Below are 19,567 nucleotides of genomic sequence, written 5' to 3'. Positions count from 1 at the left end.
AAAATGTTCCTTTTCAATAAAGCATATTAATTAGGGCTGGATCAGATAAACTCTGAACGAGGGATAATAAATCACATTTAGGCAGATGTTGTTGTGATTTGGCACTTTATAAATAAAACCAAATGGAACTAAAATGGTTGCACAATTGAGAAAGGTGAAATATTGTATAAAGAAACCATAAACATGTGAGAAGACATCTAAAAATAAATGTTCACAGGTAGAAACAACAGCCAGTCAGTTGTTTTATCTGAAATATTTCAATTCAGCACATCAAAATCTTTTAGTAGTTGGACACTGTGTCTTCAGTGTTGCTATTTTCTGAAAAACTGTTGAATACTGTTATTAGCAATAAGAACTCAGTTTCTACTCCAGTCTTCTATGGATGTCCTCTCTGTGACCTCAGTTTGGGCCTTGAGAAAACTCAAAGCTAGTATTTTCACATGTCACATCGAGTTATATGCTGGACTCCAGGCAACATCGAGATTTCTCTTTGAAAACAAAGAGCTTTCCAAAATCTGTTATGCGTAATCATAAACTACACAATGCAATCATCTCAATTCTCTTGAAAATGATCCAAGGTGTAAAAATCTGTATTTATTTGTTACAAAAGTGGAACAACTGTGCACAGTTCAAGTAGGAGTAGACTGCAGACACAAATCAATCAAAAAGTACAACAGGCTTTTTTGGTCATTAAATAGAAAGGCAACAAGTCATTTGTTTTGTGGAAATCAACTTTAGTTCTAACTGAAAATGTTCTCCAATAGTGTTTGGGGGGCATTTTTACTCAGAGCAGAAAGGCCCACACTAACTTTCAACATGTAGAACATATAACACAATATTAATAAGGAAGAAAATTTATCATTAACATTCATTCATTAGTAGAGATCTCACGAGTCGGTCCGCATCTTGCGGATCAAGCTGTTGTTTTACCCAACCAGTGGTGTAGACTTCTGTTAAAGCTCCAGTGATGTCTGCTAACTTATGAGGAGCGCTGAAGCTGCCTCTCTGATACAAGCCACAGCCTTCTGGATGTCTTCCTCTGTTTGTTCAATAGTGACCACCACTCTGATACTGGAGACACACAGGTGGAGCAGTGAGACACACTGAGACTGTGTAAAGGTAATGTTATTTAAACAAATTATTTCAATCAAATGTTTGAATGCTTCAAACAAAATCACCCTCAAATGAGACTTTAACCCATCAAATAATAAAGCACGTACAACCCCAACGGGTCATGGCAGATGGCTACCCCACGCTAAACCTGGTCCACCGCCAAAAAAGCTATGGACCATTGAGATACAAATGCATTAAAGTACTAAACAATGTTAAACCCCATGACAGAACTAATAATGTGCCAGGTGCATAGAAATGTAGGGTCTTTTACCTGGGAGGTGGAAGAAAGCGCTCCTCTTTTTCCAGACACCGAGCTAGGGTCAGAGCCACGTGTCTTTCCATACACTAAGACAGAAATCATAGAAACTCGATGAGAAACTAAACATATTTTATACAGTATTCCATCACGTGATCGATGGGAACTCGAAAGTGAATTATAAGAATGTTTTGGGCATAAGACAATACAGATACTAAAAACACTGTGTACTACTGATCAAATGATGAAAGCACTATGCAGTCGCATCCTATTACAATGTAGTCCCAGTCTTAACCATATACCATACTATTCACACAAGTAAATGGTAAATGGACTGATTCTTATATAGCGCTTTTCTACTCTCCCGGAGTACTCAAAGTGCTCTATACAACGTGCCTCATTCACCCATTCACACCCACTCATACAAGCACTTCTAAACACTGTTGGCCTTTAAAAAACCAAAAAAACCAAAACTATATTTGTGAAGTTATGGTACTATCTTGCTGTCATCTAAAATAATGTGCCAATGACATGTCCATACTTTTGCGTTTTGATGGGGACGCCCCTTAAACTTAACCCCATTGGGGATTAAGTGTAAGAAGGTAGTTACAGTGAATTGTTTCATTGTTTCTTGTGTATTTGTGCCTTAGTGGCAGGTTTTACAGTGAAAATTGTTTTATTGTTTTCTGCAACAACCTGACTTGTTGTCTGCAAAATGCACACAAGTACAGGGTACTTGCGCCTTATTCGCAGGTCGTGTTATAAAGTGTTACCGGATTTCATCTTGACTTTGACACTCTGTCTGAAGTTATATATGAAATCCCACAGAGGTCTCCAAAAACTTTAAATAACAGTTTCAGTGTGCGTCTGATTGAATCATCTGGTACTGTTAGACTTACATAATCGACAACTGAACGGAGCTGCTTCATGTCAGATTCCCTGGAACCAGAACTTCTCTCTAGCTCCAAGTGAAGAGCTGGGGCCACTGGAACTCCAGCTAACTTTAGACCTGGTGTTCTGTTTCACATAGAAAATAAAGCAAACATATACCAAAACACAATTTATTATGGACACTGTAAAGGAAGACAAAGCCAGAGCATAATTTGAATGTAAGCCTATGTGTTTCCTCTATGTGTGAAAGGCTGTAGTGTCTGGGGATGCAAATAATGATGCTGAATCAGAAACCTGATGTGGAGGGACACCTCCCCCACCTACAGAAGGAAAAAAAGAAATCATCATAAACACAAACATACCCTTGTAAAGCGTTGTAGACATGTTTGCACTTTTCTCTGAGGACTCGAAAAACATCTGCAAAACAGAAGAAATTCTTTTTACAAAAATTCTAATGATAATGTATTTTTCCGGAGCTGGAGTGGATGAGAACAGATTGTGTACCTGGGTCCTCCTCCATGATGTTGAGAGCCTCGATAGCAGCAGCAGCCAGCATGGGAGGCAGAGAGGCAGAGAAACAGTAGCCTTGACCTGAGAGACGCTACAAAATACATAAAAAAAAAAAAAAAAAAAAAAAGTTTTACTAAATCATATCTTCATGATTAACGTGCTAAAATTGATCACCTTAAAAATACCTATCGATTAATGGAATAACAAACCAGCAGTTCTGGCCCATATCAGTATAATTTCAGCTTACGTTTCCCCAGATTCACTTCACTCAGCTAGGTGTAATGACTGAGGTCTGAGTTTACAGTTAGGCCTAGAAACTGTTGGCACCTTATTAAATGTGTCTTTAAACATTTCCCAAAAGATTTGAGAACACATCCACAATGAAAGTAGTTTACTTTTGTTTCATATTAAAATATTATAAATGTTCATATTTTCTATCATAAAATTCGACCAATTGAGATGGAATGAGAGGAGAGACACCATCCTGTTCTCGGTGCTCGCTTCAAAAGCCTGCATCTCTACTTCACCTATTAAGACAGCAAAGCTTCATAATAGAAGAGTTCTGGTGCTTAACCGGCCTTCTTGCAGTCCAGACTTTTCACCAATTAAAAACACTTCGCAAAGTCACAGCAACTGGTCTCCTCAGTTCACAGACATTTGTGGCGCTGCTACACAGTAGGGGTGATGTGGGCCGCGAGTTTGAGACCCCTACTCTATAAAATATGATTAAAATATGGGTCAATGAGATTTGCAAATCATTGCATTCTGTTTTTATTTAAATTGTACTTCAGTATAAAATGTAACTAGGCGTGTAAATAAGTGAAACGTTACAAAAAAGCAACAGATATATACTAGATATAATGATTTGTCAAGCATTTGATTAATCACTAATCTTGACAACGACATGTAAAAATGCTGGCTGATTATCTGATGATGCATTACAAGACAGACTCCCAACACGGCTGTTACAGTACCTGGTGGTCGATGACAAAGGAGCGGCCGCAGCAGAAACCTCCGATGGAAGCCAGAGCATTTTCCATGTTAGCACTTATCAGGTCAATGTCATCTATCTGCAAGAAACACAGTTTTTTCATTTTGCTAAGATAGATTTAAAATGACGCAATCAAAGTGCAATTTAATGACAAACTGTCATATTTGTTTTAAAAAGTTAAATAAAAACAGATTTTCTTCATTTTTGTCACTACAAATTTCACTTTAAGTATTCTACACATTTTATTTTTGCATCATTGTGAAATAAAACTATACACCACTCAAAACTGTCACTAGCTGTCTTTTGCAATGTGAAGTTTATTATTAGTCCCTCTGCAAAATACAACAAAATAAAAGTTTTTGTTATATTTTAACAAGTCAATTCTGAGCAACTGATGCATCTATTGATCTGTCGTGATTCACTCCCTTTTCTTACCACTAAAATGAAAGTTTGAGACTTTTATCTTTAATAGCTTTTGAGACATTCGTGTTCAAACATTGCCTCAGATTTCAATGTGGGAGGAAACTGCCTGAAAGTAGGCTGACAGAACATTTTTCAAAACTGCTCTGTCAACCGCACACACACACGCACGCACACGCACACCAGATACTTGGACCACAACATTTTTATGGCAATCAGAAAATGGTTGAGCAGAAGGCCCACATTAGATTCACTAATCTAAATGAAGCAGGCTATCATTAGACCTAGACAAACATCTACAGGCCTACTAAAGAAAGTTCAGAAGCTTTAAGTGTGGCTGTAACCGACTGGTACACCACGGTACGCCAAAGTGCTAGAAGACAGCTAAAATGGATGGCTGCATAACGTTTCCCTTTGCAAGCAAAACCCCTTCATAACATACAGCCAAGTCAAGAATACTGGCGAAGAAGAGGTCCACATAAATGAGGAGACACACATTTCTTTCCTTTCTTTTTTTCGTTAGTGCAAATCACTAGTCTGCTAACCAAAGATTCAGATATTGCCATTAACAAAAATTAGTCCGAAAGGATTGTGCATTTGTGCAAGCTCAATGTAATGGTAAATCTTACAAAGCTTTACAACAAATAAAATTCAGCATTTGATCGTGTCCATAGATTCCAGACGTTACATAGCCATTGTCTGCAAAGAAACCTTCTATTTTATTTATATTTCAATCACTTTTATTTATTTGATTGCATCAGCTGACCTAGACTAGTTTGACTATGGTAAAGCTACCAAGAGAGAAAGATAATAACACATTTTGAATCAGCTGTTAAACTGTTTACTGCCAGTATTAAGTATTTTTGCATTTCAAGCTAAACTACTCACATTGACCCCAAAGTGTTCTGTGACTCCTCGGCCATGGTCTCCCAAAACACCAAATGACATGCTCTCCTCAAGAAAGATCCGCACCTTGTATTTGTACTTGAGTTTTACCTGGAAGTTAGAAAAACATAAAAAACAAAACATAAAGTCAATAAATGGCAAAAGTATCTATGTGTACACTATCTGGTATAATCAAGAAATCAAGCGAGTGGTGAATGATTTAGTCTACTGTAGTAGACGGACATCAGCTCAACTACAGAAGGTGAACGATGTTAAGCCATAATATTTGCCTGTGCTTTGGTGGGGTTTTTTTAAACTTTTTTCTGCAAAACAAGCAAAATTAAATTGGAAACAAAATTGTTTTCCATTTACCAGTTCAGGCAGAGGACAGATATCTGCAGTGTTGATGTAGAGCCCCTCCACTACAATGAACTTCCGGGTCACTCGAGCTTTGCGAGGATTCTGCAAGAGAAACATTCTTATTTGGAGATTTTTTAAAAAACCCAATGAAAATAGCGAGAATGTAGAAGCATTTAACATCCTGTACCACCTGTAACACCATTACAGCACATTTGTGACACTTGAGTTTCTCAAACGGTCCTAACCTTCAGGTCCTCTAGCTCCTGCTCCTTAAGCAACCTCTCCAAGTCCTCCATGTCATTGTGTTTGAAGTACTTGATTAAGCTGCGGGATGCCTGAAGACCTTTTTGTATAGCGAAACAGGCTGCTTCATCTCTGAAAGGAAACAAAAGAGAAAACATTAAACTATGGAACCAAAATATCCCACACTTGGAGTCAGTCAGACTTACACATGGTAGGTAAATCAGTCTGTGCAAACAAAATCTGACTATCACTTCATCCAGTCCATCAACATGTCTATGAAACCCCACCCCTACAAGACTCCTCAAACAATTCTTAACAGTAATTACTGCCTTTCAGTATTATCAGTTTATTTTTAATAACAGGTTACATATTACAGGCTTTTAATGTGGTTAAACCATTACTTAAAAAGCTCTTACATAATCCAGCTTTATTCAAATATAGATCAATTTCACAGACCAAAACCTAGTGAAGCTTAATAATCATCTTATGGCCTCTGGCAGTGGCCTGAAAACGGCTTGTCCTGTTACACCTCAGTGCCGCATTCAACCGTTGATCACAACAGTTTACAGAGACTAGAATACACTGTTAGCTATAAAGGCAAAACACTGTGCTGTTGTCTGACAGATTAAAATTTGTACATTTAAAGAAGAAGTCTCCTTCACATACAGAAGTTAGTCTTGGAGTTCTACAGAAAACTTTATGTTAGACATGCTTTTCTTAGGCAATTTATTTAAAAAACAATTTACACATTTCTGTTGCTGTACAGATGATACTCAGTTATTATCATCTAAAATGTTATCCAAAAGTTTTGAGCAGCCCATGATTTGAATGATTTGACTTTTTTTTTAAAAATTATTTTGTTTGATCATATTAGTTCCTCAAAAAGCCCACCCTCGGCCTGGTGGTAATTATTCATTTTTTCATCTAAAAACACTCCTCTTTTATTGATTGACCTGTTACATGGAGCTCTGGCTCATGTTTACGTGTAACTACCGTAATTGTCGGGCTATAAGCCGCTACTTTTTGCACAAGCTTTGAACCCTGCGGCTTTTAGTCAGGTGCGGCTTTTCTATGGATTGTCCATGATTTTGTCATATCGTAAGACGATTTGTTTTGTTTGTTCCGCTGTTGTACGGCACTACGTTGCCTGGCGGAAGGGCATGTGATCAGACACACAGTATCTGGGTTCAAGAGTGGTATGTTGGTCACGTGTCCATCCGCCAGGCAACATAGTGCCGTACAAGTAGCGCGAAAAACAAACTTCAAATTAACGCTACGCGTTCAGCGGGAGGCGTGGATGACGAGCGGCTTTTCGCATAACTTGCGAAATGCAAGTTATGCTCAACTCCACCGGTGGAATCTGACAGCGTGGAAAAGTGTGAAAACATCCATGATCACCAACGGATTTCGAAGGGCTGGACTGCTGCATGATGGAGAGGAGGACACCGCCACGGCCCTTCTGAGGGTGTTTGACTCTGACACTGACAACGAGGATTTCTTTGGTTTTGTAAGTGACAACGAAGGAGAGAAGCTGAGAGTGGATGACGTAGCCATCCTGAGCCTGTTCGTATCCGACACTGGAGAAGAGGACTTTGGTGGTTTTAGTGCGCAGGAAGATGGTGGTGAATGACTGACTTTTCTTCTTGTTAAAGCCGTGTCACTGCACCTGAGCCTAAAAGGTAGTCTGAATCTATTTTTCTGGTGTGCTGCAGGTTATTGTTATGTACTACATTTGTTACTCATTTATGAAGCACAGTACATGTTTCGTACTTGTAATTACCGCTACTTGTACATATACCTAAAAAGTTGTGCAAATATGTACCCATAACTTGTTTTTTCAAAATATTAATAAAACGGGTGTGTCTCCAAACAGCCATCTCTTTCCTGACAATTCCCTTTGTGCATATTCTCTTACATATGATAAGTCAACATTGAAACACCTGCGGCTTTTGGTCAGGTGCGGCTAATGTATGTACAAAACAGGATTTTCCCCTGATTTTAGCTTGTGCGGCTAATATTCAGGTGCGCTTTGTAGTCCGGGAAATACGGTAGTTTCTGTGGATGGTATTACACTGACCTCCAGTAACACTTTGAGGAGTCTTAGGGGTGTTTTCTTGTCTAGGATGTGTTCTTCCATATTCACATTAAACTAGTATGTAGGAGACTGCTCTAACACCTCTATTTAAAGCTTTCATTTGAATCACAATGTCACAGTAAGGGTACTAATACGGACTAGAAAGACACCTTAGACATGTTTCCTATTTTAGTTTCTTTTTGAGTCCCTGTTAAATCCAGAACTTAAAATCTCTGTCCTCACAAAGGCCACATAAAATAAACAAAACTAAAGCTAACTGAAGATTGGTTTAATTGAGTGAGGGGTGTTATATTGGTATACATATTATGAGAAACAACACTCACACAAAGATGATGTCACCCCTCTTGGAGTAGGCAGGTATTGCACTAGCAATAGTCGCAAAGCCATATGAATAAAGAATGGCCTCTTCAGTTTTCATGAATTTGGAGAGACGGCTTTCCAGCTCCAGGTGAACATCTGGGGGCAAGGAAACATAACATTAGTTACTAATTGGTTACATTTTTTAGATGTCACTTACCATTACCTTTAGTATTTCTGAGTTTTTAGTGGATGTGGTTTAATCAGAGGTAAAAAACTACTGCACTTTGAAAGAAAGACTGTCAAGACACCAAACAACAGTATGATTTTAAATATTTGTGCTTGACTGAGAAAAGTCTCAGTTCATCACTTAGCATTAGATACATTCACTTGCTTATCCCTTGACAGCTTAACAAGGCTCATTAAAAAATACGATAAGGCTGTCTATCCCATTTATCATGGCAGAAAGACTTAAGGATAATGACAAAATTATAATACCAAGAGAAAATCTGAGAAACTGGAAAACTCCAGTGAACTTAATAAGATATAGTTGGATATATAGTTGTGCGAGTGACTCAAACTATGGTTTGAGTGAATGTTTCTTGGTGTGTGAAAGAAGTTGCTGCGGTGATGGAAAGTAAATGTCCATACTAAGGTAGAATGAGTATGACTATTGGTATTTGCTTTACTACTGTGGTTTCACTAATTCATTTGAATTAACTTGTTGCATGATCTGATGATTGAGTCATTAGGTCTTTTTCCAAAATTATCCTCCTTGTATTATCCCTAGACGGCTGGAATTTCGATTGCAAATCAACAGCTAACATATAAATGCTTAAGCTAACATAACGTAACTAATGTCATGCCCCGTAGTAATTAGGCTACTCAGAAGCCATCCTAATATTTCGGTCTTTGTCGTTTCAAAAAAATATAATGTTAAAATCTCAAATAAATAGTCTGACACCCCCCTCCTTGAATCGCTACCTTATCGTGGTGGAGGGGTTTGTGTGTCCCAGGGATCCCAGGGGCTATGTTGTCTGGGGGCTTTTGCCCCCTGGTAGAGTCTCCCATGGCAAACTGGCCCTGGGTGAGGGACCAGACAAAGAGCGATTCATAAGACCCTTATGAAAAGGACACCGAGGGAACAGTTTACCCTGCCCGGGATAGGGTTTACCCTGTTTACCCTGCCCCGCCCTGGAGCCAGGCCCGGGGAGGGTGCCCGAGGGCGAGCGTCTGGTGGCCGGGCCTTAGTCCATGGGGCCCGGCCGGGCACAGCCCGAAGAGGAGACATGGGCCCATCCTCCCGCAGGCCCACCACCCGCAGGAGGCGCCATAGGGGTCGGGTGCATTGTGTGCCAGGTGGCGGCCAGGAGCGGAGGCCCTGGCGGACTGACCCCCGGCTGCCAAGACTGGCAATAGGGACATGGAATGTCACCTCTCTGGTGGGGAAGGAGCCTGAGTTAGTGCGTGAGGTTGAGAGGTACCGGCTAGATATAGTCGGGCTCACCTCTACGCATGGCTTGGGCTCTGGAACCAGTCTCCTGGAGAGGGGCTGGACTCTGTCTCAGTCTGGAGTTGCCCCTGGTGAGAGGCGGCGGGCTGGGGTGGGTATTCTAATATCCCCTCGGCTTGCTGCCGGTACGTTGGGGTTTTTCCCGGTGGACGAGAGGGTTTGTTCCCTGCGCCTTAGGGTCTGGGAACGGGTCCTGACTGTCATCTGCGCTTATGCGCCGAGTGGCAGTTCAGAGTACCCAGCCTTCTTAGGGTCCCTGGGGGGGGGGGGGGGGGTGCTGGAGGGTGCTCCACCTGGAGACTCTGTTGTCCTGCTGGGAGACTTCAATGCTCACGTGGGTAACAACAGCGAGACCTGGAGGGGCGTGATTGGGAGGAACGGCCTCCCTGATCTGAACCCGAGCGGTGCTTTGTTATTGGACTTCTGTGCTAATCACAGTTTGGCCATAACGAACACCCTGTTCGAACATAAGAGTGTCCATAAGTGCACGTGGCACCAGGACACTCTAGGCCGTAGGTCGATGATCGATTTTGTAATCGTATCAGCAGACCTGCGACCATATGTTCTGGACACTCGGGTAAAGAGAGGGGCTGAGCTGTCAACTGATCACCACCTGGTGGTGAGTTGGATCAGGTGGCGGGGGAGGACGCTGGACAGACCTGGTGCACCTAAACGCGTAGTGAGGGTGTGCTGGGAACGTCTAGCAGAGGCCCCAGTCCGCGAGATCTTCAACGCACACCTCCGGCAGAGCTTCAACAGCATTCCGAGGGAGACTGGGGACATTGAGTCCGAATGGACCATGTTCAGCGTCTCCATTGTCGAAGCTGCTGCACTGAGCTGCGGCCGCAAGGTGGTTGGTGCCTGCCGTGGTGGTAATCCCCGAACCAAATGGTGGACACCAGAGGTGAAGGGAGCCACCAGGCTGAAGAAGGAGTCCTATCGGGCTTGGTTAGCCTGTGGGACTCCGGAGGCAGCCGACAGGTATCGACAGGCCAAGCGGAATGCGGCTCGGGCAGTGGCTGAAGCAAAAACTCGGGTGTGGGAGGAGTTCGGAGAGGCCATGGAAAAAGACTTTCGGACTGCCTCGAAGAGATTCTGGCAAACCGTCAGACGTCTCAGGAGGGGAAAGCGGTGCTATACCTGCACTGTGTATAGTGCTGGCGGAGCGCTGCTGACGTCGACTGAGAAAATTGTCAGGCGGTGGAAGGAATACTTCGAGGACCTCCTTAATCCCACTGACACGTCTTCCGAGGAGGAAGCAGAGTCTGGGGATGAGGGGAATGACCCGCCAATTTCCGGGGGCGAGGTCACTGAGGCAGTTAAACAACTCCTTGGTGGCAGAGCCCCTGGTGTTGATGAGGTCCGCCCCGAGTTCCTGAAGGCTCTGGACGTTGTAGGGCTGTCCTGGTTGACACGCCTCTGCAATGTTGCGTGGAGATCAGGGGCAGTACCTGTGGACTGGCAGACCGGGGTGGTGGTCCCCATCTTTAAGAAGGGGGACCGGAGGGTGTGTTCCAACTACAGGGGGATCACACTCCTCAGCCTCCCTGGGAAAGTCTATGCCAGGGTGCTGGAAAGGAGAGTTCGTCCGTTAGTCGAACCTCGGATACAGGAGGAACAATGCGGTTTTCGTCCTGGTCGTGGAACACTGGACCAGCTCTTTATCCTCTCCAGGATACTTGAGGGTGCATGGGAGTTTGCCCAACCAGTCTACATGTGTTTTGTGGACTTGGAGAAGGCATTCGACCGTGTCCCTCGGGGTGTCCTGTGGGAGGTGTTGCGGGAATATGGGGTGTCTGGCCCATTCGATCCCTATACAACTGTTGCAAGAGCTTGGTTCGCATTGCCGGCAATAAGTCGGACTCGTTCCCGGTGGGTGATGGGCTCCGCCAGGGCTGCCCTTTGTCTCCGGTTCTGTTCATAATTTTTATGGACAGAATTTCTAGGCGCAGCCAAGTGGCGGAGGGCTTTCGCTTTGGTGGCCTCAGAATCTCATCTCTGATTTTTGCAGATGATGTGGTTCTGTTGGCTTCATCGGGTGAGGGCCTCCAGCTCGCACTGGAACGGTTCGCAGCCGAGTGTGAAGCAGCGGGAATGAGGATCAGCACCTCCAAATCTGAGGCCATGGTTCTCAGCCGGAAAAGGGTGGAGTGCCCACTCCGGGTCGGGGATGAGTTCCTGCCCCAAGTGGAGGAGTTCAAGTATCTCGGGGTCTTGTTCGCGAGTGATGGGAGAAGGGAGCCGGAGATCAACAGACGGATTGGGGCTGCAGCTGCAGTAATGCGGACGCTGCACCGGTCCGTCGTGGTGAAGAGGGAGCTGAGTGTAAAAGCGAAGCTCTCAATTTACCGGTCGATCTACGTCCCTACCCTCACCTATGGCCACGAGCTGTGGGTAGTGACCGAAAGAACGAGATCGCGGATACAAGCGGCAGAAATGAGCTTCCTCCGAAGGGTGGCTGGCCTCTCCCCTAGAGATAGGGTGAGAAGTTTGGCCATCCGGGAGGGGCTCAGAGTAGAGCAGCTGCTGCTCCACATCGAAAGGAGCCAGCTGAGGTGGTTCGGGCATCTGACAAGGATGCCCCCTGGGCGCCTCCTGGGTGAGGTGTTCCAGGCATGTCCCACCGGGAGGAGGCCCCGGGGCAGACCCAGGACACGCTGGAGAGATTATATCTCTCGGCTGGCCTGGGAACGCCTTGGTATTCCCCCGGATAAGCTGGAGGAGGTGGCTGGGGAGAGGGAGGTCTGGGCCTCTTTGCTTAGGCTGCTGCCCCCGCGACCCGGCCCCGGATAAAGCGGATGAAGATGGATGGATAGTCTGACACCAATATGTCACAGATTTAAAAACGATCTTCAGTTTTCGTGTTTGCAACATCTTCTGAAAACCTGACCTCTGACTTTAAGGTTAATCCAATCTAAGACTTCTAAGAAATGGTGTCAATTTAAAAATCCTTACAAAAGCGGGTGGCCATGCCGCTCAGTCGTTTAAGGCTGAGCTATAACTGCAGAAAATAAGTTGTCCTATAGTTAACCCTTGAGGTAAGCCAAATTTCTGTATAAATGGGTTTGATTTCTCTGACAACACATCGTTTTATGTCAGCAAGATATTCATTCAAACCAAGAAAAGAATAAATTAAGGGTATATTTAGGAAATAATTAGATTATCAAAGAGTTTAATTACTTTTCTTACAAGTGTAGCTTAACATCAAATGGTGGAATGTTAATAGAAGATAAAAGTACCCCATCAGCCTTTTACAGCTGAGGGGTGAAAAGCTAAACTCACCAAAGGTCCCATAGAAGCCTCTTGGACCACAAGTGCCCACACCATATTTCTTCAGTGATGCCAAAGCCTTTTGCTGTAATGAAAAATTAGCTTATAATTCTAAAATTAGAACAAATTCAAGTTTTAATAAAACTCATTGACTGAGGCATACTGTCAATGTCACACTGTGTTTGTGCATAATTCAAAGAATTATTTTTGCTAGCAATAATACAACTTAATAGTTGCTTCTGATAAAAACTGCACTGCCCACTGGGCAAGTCATTCACTGGGCGACCTAGCTGTGTGTGTGGCTGTTTTAAATGAGGGGTTTTCCCTTCAGAACATAAATGTTGCCTAGATAAAGATTTAGCTATAACAGTAAATGGATAATTTAGCACATTAGAGGAAGAACATATCGTACTGAAATTACAAGGTTGCCTTTCAATAATAAATACCGACCTTAACCCGCTCATTATCAAGGAGACCCAGGAAGTTGAACGATGCAAAGTTTATGCAGTCTTTTCCATTGATTGTGATTTTGTGGCTGGGAGGTCTGTAACAGAAATTTTGCATTTGAATCTTTATTTTATCATCTTACATACTCAAGGCACAAATCAGATATTTACAAAAATCGGATATTTTCATTTTCATCCAAGCTGTCAAGATGTAATTTAAGCTCGGATTGATTTTTTTTTTTCCCTTTTACTTTTTCTCGAGTATATGAAAAACATTATCATTTAGTTTGAGATCAAGTAAGTGACTCAGTCATTTACAAGTATTCAATTTTTGCCAGAATAAGCCCTTGGCCTGCTTTTGTGAAGGTCATTTAGCTGAATCTCAAATGCTACACCCTTCGTATTATCCTGCTACTATCAGCAGTCACACAGCAGTTTTAGATATTATATAGCAAAGACTAACCCGGGCTTCCTGTTCTCGAGCGTAAGCAGTGGTTTACACTTTGTTTTAAATCTTCATTCATTATAGTGACTTTTGATTATAGACATTGGCAAAGATATTGTGTGGTTTTTTCCCATATTACTAACATGCCAATTTGTTTGTTGTGATTTATTATCAGCCAGACTCATATTTGCTTTAAATGACAAATTTATTTAAGACGGAGTGATTTATCCAAGTCTGGGATGGTATGTGTTAACGGCCGCTCATAGATCCTACCTGCCGGATCTTCTTTTCATTGATATCGCTGTTATGACTGATGAAGCCGAGCTGGTGAGTTTCTGTGTTAACCAAGTAACGTGTTAAAGCTATAAATATGACTATTACTAAACTGTACTGTCATTAATAGTGTTGCTTTGTTAATGTTGTATGGTTGTTTTATTTTGTGTCTTTCAGTTGATTACCTGGCATCTGTAAAGGCACGGTTACTGTACTGGTGTTAGTTTATGGTTGTGGAATAAACTTATAAAAGGCAGCAATCAGATGTCCGAGCCTGAGTACGACACAGTTTCATCAGTTAAAACACACCCTTACGGTGGGAGTTTGCTAAATTAAAGGTAGTTAACTTAGTAAAAACCGTACAGATATGATCTCTACATCGAGTATACTATTTGAATAGATAGTGTCATGTTTTTTCTTAACCAAGTAAAGACTTCTCCAATGATGCTCTTCATCTTCTGTGGTCTTTTAGACATTTCCGTCTGTCTGAGCTTGACCAGTTAACTCCTTGTTTGTATGAATGTGCTAAATAACTGATTTGGCCACTTTAAATTTTTGGATATCTACCTGATAGATTTATTTGGGGTTTTCAGCTTAGGCATCTCTTGATACAACTGCCTATTACTTACAGTTGTTCCTTACTTCCCTGCCTGTTTTTATTGTCTTTTTGATATAGCCCTGTTAAAATCTTGTACCATTTCTGATGGGTATGTTTAGCAACTTAATTTTAGCCTCTTACACTTGCATAAGCTTTGGACTGCATATTCAAAGCACCTATGATCACCATGTGTGGAAAGGCAAAAAGATAAAAACTATCTTTGTCCAACTGCTTGTGGACTTGCCTAGCAGATTACCCATAATTATATTAAAGAACTTTATTTTTCTTAAGAGTATCAATGAAAAATCTTTAAAAGTAATTAGGGAGAGATGTTTCTCAAGATCCCAGAGCAACTGCCAAGACACTACTGAATCACTTAGCCAAGTCAAAAATTGTAGTCTTAAAAAAGGCAATCACTTGAACCCTGAACATAAATGGACTGTAGATCAAGAAAACCCCTGCTTCTGCAGAAGAAACATCTTCAAGCTAGACTGACACATGCTAAAGATAACCTGGAGAAAGGTTAATCACACTGGAAGTACATCCTCTGGTCAGATGACTAAGGTCTTTTCCAGAAGACCATAAAAGAGTTTGAGAGATCTGCCAAAAACAATGGGATGGGATTGCTTAGTAGATAAGTGCAGGACTGCTTGAAAACAAATGAAACTGTCACTAGGCTGTCATCCAGCTAAAAAGAAAAAAAATTAACTACCGGTATTAGCATTTTGGGTGGGATAATTCTGTTGGCAAATTAATGTAAGCATGCAAACTAAAACTAGTATATTTGGAAAAGTCATGCTAATCCTGGTTCAGAGGAAAAAAACGAATAATATTATTTTCACAGGGGGGCTAATATTTCTTTCGTCATCTGACTCTTATAGACATTTTGATTTAGTGAATACTTAAAACCTGTAAATAAAGCAGTGAGGTAACAGAGTGTTTACCCTGTGACAACATCATAGTTGAGGGTGGGATAGTCTTTGGAAACGGGAGGAACTAGCGCCTCTGGCTGCCATTCCTCAATCAGTTCCTCCTTTTCCTGTAATGTAGAATCATGTGAGAAGAGTTTGGTAACAAAAAATAATACTGTTTGATTTTCTCCACACGGTTTACCTTCTCTGTCAGTTTATACGTCTCATGAAGTTTGTAGGTCTTAGAGAATAGAAGCCTAATTATCCACAATATGAGGATTCCCTCCAAAATAAGGTGGTAAGCAGGAGCCTGAGGGGGGGGAAAAAAATAGTTGTTTTTGAAACATGCTCCAAAAAATGCATTTTTACACAGGAAAGAATTAAAATAAGTGGAAACATTTCAGAAACATTGCAAATGCCTGAATGAAATTTAAATGCAACATAAACAACTAAGCTGTAGAGAACTTAATACATCCATCAGATAGCTGTATAAAATCCCACCTCTAAATCTTTGAATTCCTGTTTTCAGTCGCATTGCCACAAGTGTACAAAAAGCAAGTGCCTAGCCAAGAAATGGGCCTTTTCAAACATTTACAAAAGAATGGGTTGCTCTAACGAGATTACTGAATTTGAGCATGGTACTGTAATATGATGTAGCAATTAAGTTTGTGAAATTTCTTGCCTCTGAGATATTCCATAACTAATTGTAATCGGTATTAGTGCAGAGTAGTAATGTTTATAATTCAAAGAAATTTAGCTGCGACGCTGCAGACCATGTGAAGTTCTAGAGCGGTAGTGCTAAGTGCTAAGGCACACCACTTGTAAAAGTTGAGCATTCCAAACCTCCTCTTAGCACATGAACTGTGCATCAGGAACTTCATGGCATTTATTTCCACAGCCAAGCATCTCTTATAAATGTAGTTGGCCCAATACTTTTTGATGTAGTAAAAGAGGACTTGTAAGGGGTAAGTGTAACAGAGTAGGATGCTGACCAGGAGGATGAGGAAGAAGAGGAAGAACTGAAATGGCAGTAAAAACAAGTTCAGCACTGTTGAACACTCATGTCTTCAACCCAATCATGCTGGCTGCACCACCATGTGCAAGGTTACAAAAATTAAGAGGAACACAATCAGCTAAAACAACAGTGAGGTCCAAAGCATACTGCTGCATTTTTACTAGGGTTTCAACAAATAAAATAACTCAATTATAAAAAATCCTCAACACAAATGTTTTGCTCCGATGCTTCGTTTAATACATGGCACTGTAGTGTGCAGTTGTTACCATGTAAACGCGAGCTTTTCACCCATGTTTGTGACTAAAAATAGACTTGCAATAGGAACATATCTAAGAACAAGCATATGAATACGTAGTATGAAGACATTAAGCCTACGCAGCCCCCAATTTTTCAACACAAAGACTTATAACACAACAGCAGCAGTGATAAAGTCAGGAAGAGTGAAATAAAACGTTTTTCTAGTGTTCAAAACAGCAGTGCTGCTCTTGTAATTGCCATTGAAACCTTTACTGGGAAAGGGTAGTGGTCCTTAATGAAAGCACCTGATCAACAAACTCTGACATGAAGAAAAGTGACATTTCTAGCTTCTCCATCCACCACTGTTTGCTTTATACAGCGAGAAGCTACAGTAAAGCTGCAGAAATTATATTAAAATATGCAGATGAACTGTTAACTTAGTCTGACACATGTTTAAATTAGGCAGCCTGTTGAAGGCTGATGGCAGCCGTCCCACTTTCTATCGCAGTGACAACTGCAGCAAGCAGGGGGAGTCAGTTGACAGTTAACAGCTGAAATGTCCTATGTCCAAAATTAATGTCTTATGTTGGACACTGAATTATTATTAACATTCTTTATTAACCTCATACACCATCATAACAGAAAATTAAAGATATGAAGATGTGACAAACTAAGGATGAGGATACTTGCATGTCCAAGACAAGTCAACATTTTTCTAACTGCCTAGATTGGGAATAATAATAATAATGATGATGATGGATTGGATTTATATAGCGCTTTTCAAGGCACCCAAAGCGCTTTACAATGCCACTATTCAGTCACTCTCACATTCATACACTGGTGAAGGCAAGCTACAGTTGTAGCTACAGCTGCCCTGGGGCAGACTGACAGAAGCTAGGCTGCCATATCACGCCATCGGCCCCTCTGGCCAACACCAGTAGGCGGTAGGGTAAAGTGTCTTGCCCAAGGACACAACGACCAGGACAGAGAGCCCAGGGATCGAACCGGCGACCTTCCAGTTACAGATACACTTCCCAACCCCCTGAGCCATGGACGCCTTAAATCTAGAGCCAAACTGAAAGAGGCAACAATTCACAAATACAGCCAATTTAAAATCAACAATTAATGTCGCTTGCATGAATGGACTGATTCTTATATAGTGCTTTTCTACTCTCTCTGAGAACTCAAAGTGCTTTATACAACATCCCACACTCACCCATTCACACAAGCACTTTCTTTTATGCTTTAAGTTCTTTCTATCTATAAGCATTCACACACTCAAAGTAACTTGGGGTTAATATTTGCCCAAGGATACTTGGCATGCAAACTGGGGCAACCTTCTGATTAGTAAGTGACCTGCTCTACCTCCTGAACTACAGCCACCCCACAGGACCATGCAAACTTCCACAGAAAGGCCACAGCTGGCTCTTATTCAAATCCAGAGCCTTCCTCTGAAGTGATAGAACTAACCACTGTTCTACTTGTCATTGCTTAAAAAATGTAACATGGACACTTGTGAATAGTTGAAGAGATCTCAAAGATAAAGTCTGCTCCTACTTCATTCCATCATGACAGTGCCCTACCAAATGACGGAAGAGACGCCCTGTACACACACACAAGTAGCCGATCACTCTGATAAGTTTCCCCGATCACTAACCAAAAACGTGAAGGAAGACAGAAATCTACAGTCAGACCACAAGAGTAATTCTAACAATAATAATAACAACAATAATAATATTAATAATAATAATAATAAAACAGCCAATCATAGCACTGATAAACAAAAGCTACAACACCTCCAAAAGTTGATTCTGTTCATCTGGACGTAGCGTTTTGTGAACAGAATCAACTTTTGGAGATTTACTTACCTGGATGATTGAGCATGCATCAAGACGTTAAAAAGCTACAACAGTTAGCCTGACATCGTCAGCATAGTTTGAAGCTCTTATCGTAGCAGCTCTATCGTACTATGTGCATTTAGAAACTTAACTCCAGCGCTGTAGCTCACCTAATGTGTAAGCAGTAGCTAGCTACTACATACTTCCTTGATGAGTTACTTCTTCGCTGAACAGCTACGGGCTAAGCCTTTCATCGGGTAGTAACCGAGAACTTTACAGTTAACAACCTGGGACAAATTTTACAGCACCAACGTATAGCCAAGCATAAGAAAAATCGAGTAAACGTCAGGGAATAATTCGGCCCAACAACTGAGGAAAAGAAACAGTTACCTCATAAAACGCCTGGACCATTTCCACCAACACCCATTGCTGTCCGGTCGCCATGTTTGACTTCCTAAAACGTCACTCGCAATCACGCCACACCCCTATTACGTCACCCACCACTGCTACTGTCCTTATCTCACGATAATGACTTTATTTTTATATTTCTTAAAAAAAAAATAAAATCAAATAATTAAACCACCCAAGTATAATTGCACAGCTTTTTATTATAATAAAAATAAAAAATAAAAACTCTTACTCTATGCAATACTGTACTAAATGCCACTTTAAATCTTGTACTGCTCTAAAAATTTGCACTGCTGCTCACTCTTGCCACTTTATCTCATGTGCAATCACGTTGTCCGACCCCACCTCAATACATGAATACTGAGGTAAGGTGGTCCATCAATACATTTCTATTTTCTTTTATTTCTTGGAACTGTAATTTTAGTGTTATATTGCATTATAATTTTAACTTGCAGTGCTATATTGTACTATGCTGCTGAGAGACTTGTCTTCTGCTCCTCTAACACATTTCATTGCAATGTTGACCCTGTGCTAACTTGCTTATGACAAATA

At 41.5% G+C, this 19,567-nt stretch overlaps 1 protein-coding gene and 1 long non-coding RNA gene across 2 annotated transcripts; one reads left to right on the top strand and one right to left on the bottom strand.

Annotated features, from left to right (window-relative positions):
• Positions 1 to 553: 553 nt before the first annotated feature.
• On the bottom strand, positions 554 to 19,097 carry sptlc1 (serine palmitoyltransferase, long chain base subunit 1). The gene is made up of 15 exons (XM_026172748.1): positions 18,998 to 19,097; positions 15,720 to 15,827; positions 15,551 to 15,645; positions 13,295 to 13,388; positions 12,857 to 12,929; positions 8,088 to 8,220; positions 5,672 to 5,801; positions 5,439 to 5,528; positions 5,070 to 5,177; positions 3,745 to 3,840; positions 2,765 to 2,861; positions 2,623 to 2,677; positions 2,269 to 2,386; positions 1,385 to 1,458; positions 554 to 1,071 (listed from the first exon to the last, which is right to left on the bottom strand). The coding sequence occupies exons 1-15, from the start codon at positions 19,049 to 19,051 to the stop codon at positions 975 to 977; spliced, it is 1,422 nt and encodes a 473-aa protein (XP_026028533.1). The 5' UTR covers positions 19,052 to 19,097; the 3' UTR covers positions 554 to 974.
• Positions 13,395 to 14,264, top strand: LOC113025227 (uncharacterized). Its single transcript, XR_003272771.1, has 2 exons — positions 13,395 to 14,062; positions 14,186 to 14,264. It is a non-coding gene; the product is annotated as an uncharacterized LOC113025227 (long non-coding RNA).
• Positions 19,098 to 19,567: the final 470 nt, after the last annotated feature.

Source organism: Astatotilapia calliptera, chromosome 7 (genome assembly GCF_900246225.1).
Source record: "Astatotilapia calliptera chromosome 7, fAstCal1.2, whole genome shotgun sequence".
Lineage (NCBI taxonomy): Eukaryota > Metazoa > Chordata > Actinopteri > Cichliformes > Cichlidae > Astatotilapia > Astatotilapia calliptera.
This window is presented reverse-complemented; position numbering and strand designations above follow the sequence as displayed.

Coding starts and splice junctions, on each gene's coding strand:
- sptlc1 (XM_026172748.1), bottom strand. CDS start 19,051: ATGGCGACCGGACAGCAATGGGTGTTGGTGGAAATGGTCCAGGCGTTT. Junction 15,828..18,997: donor TGGTCCAGGCGTTTTATGAG/GTAACTGTTTCT, acceptor CCCCCCCCTCAG/GCTCCTGCTTACCACCTTAT. Junction 3,841..5,069: donor CAGAACACTTTGGGGTCAAT/GTGAGTAGTTTA, acceptor TGTTTCTTGCAG/ATAGATGACATTGACCTGAT.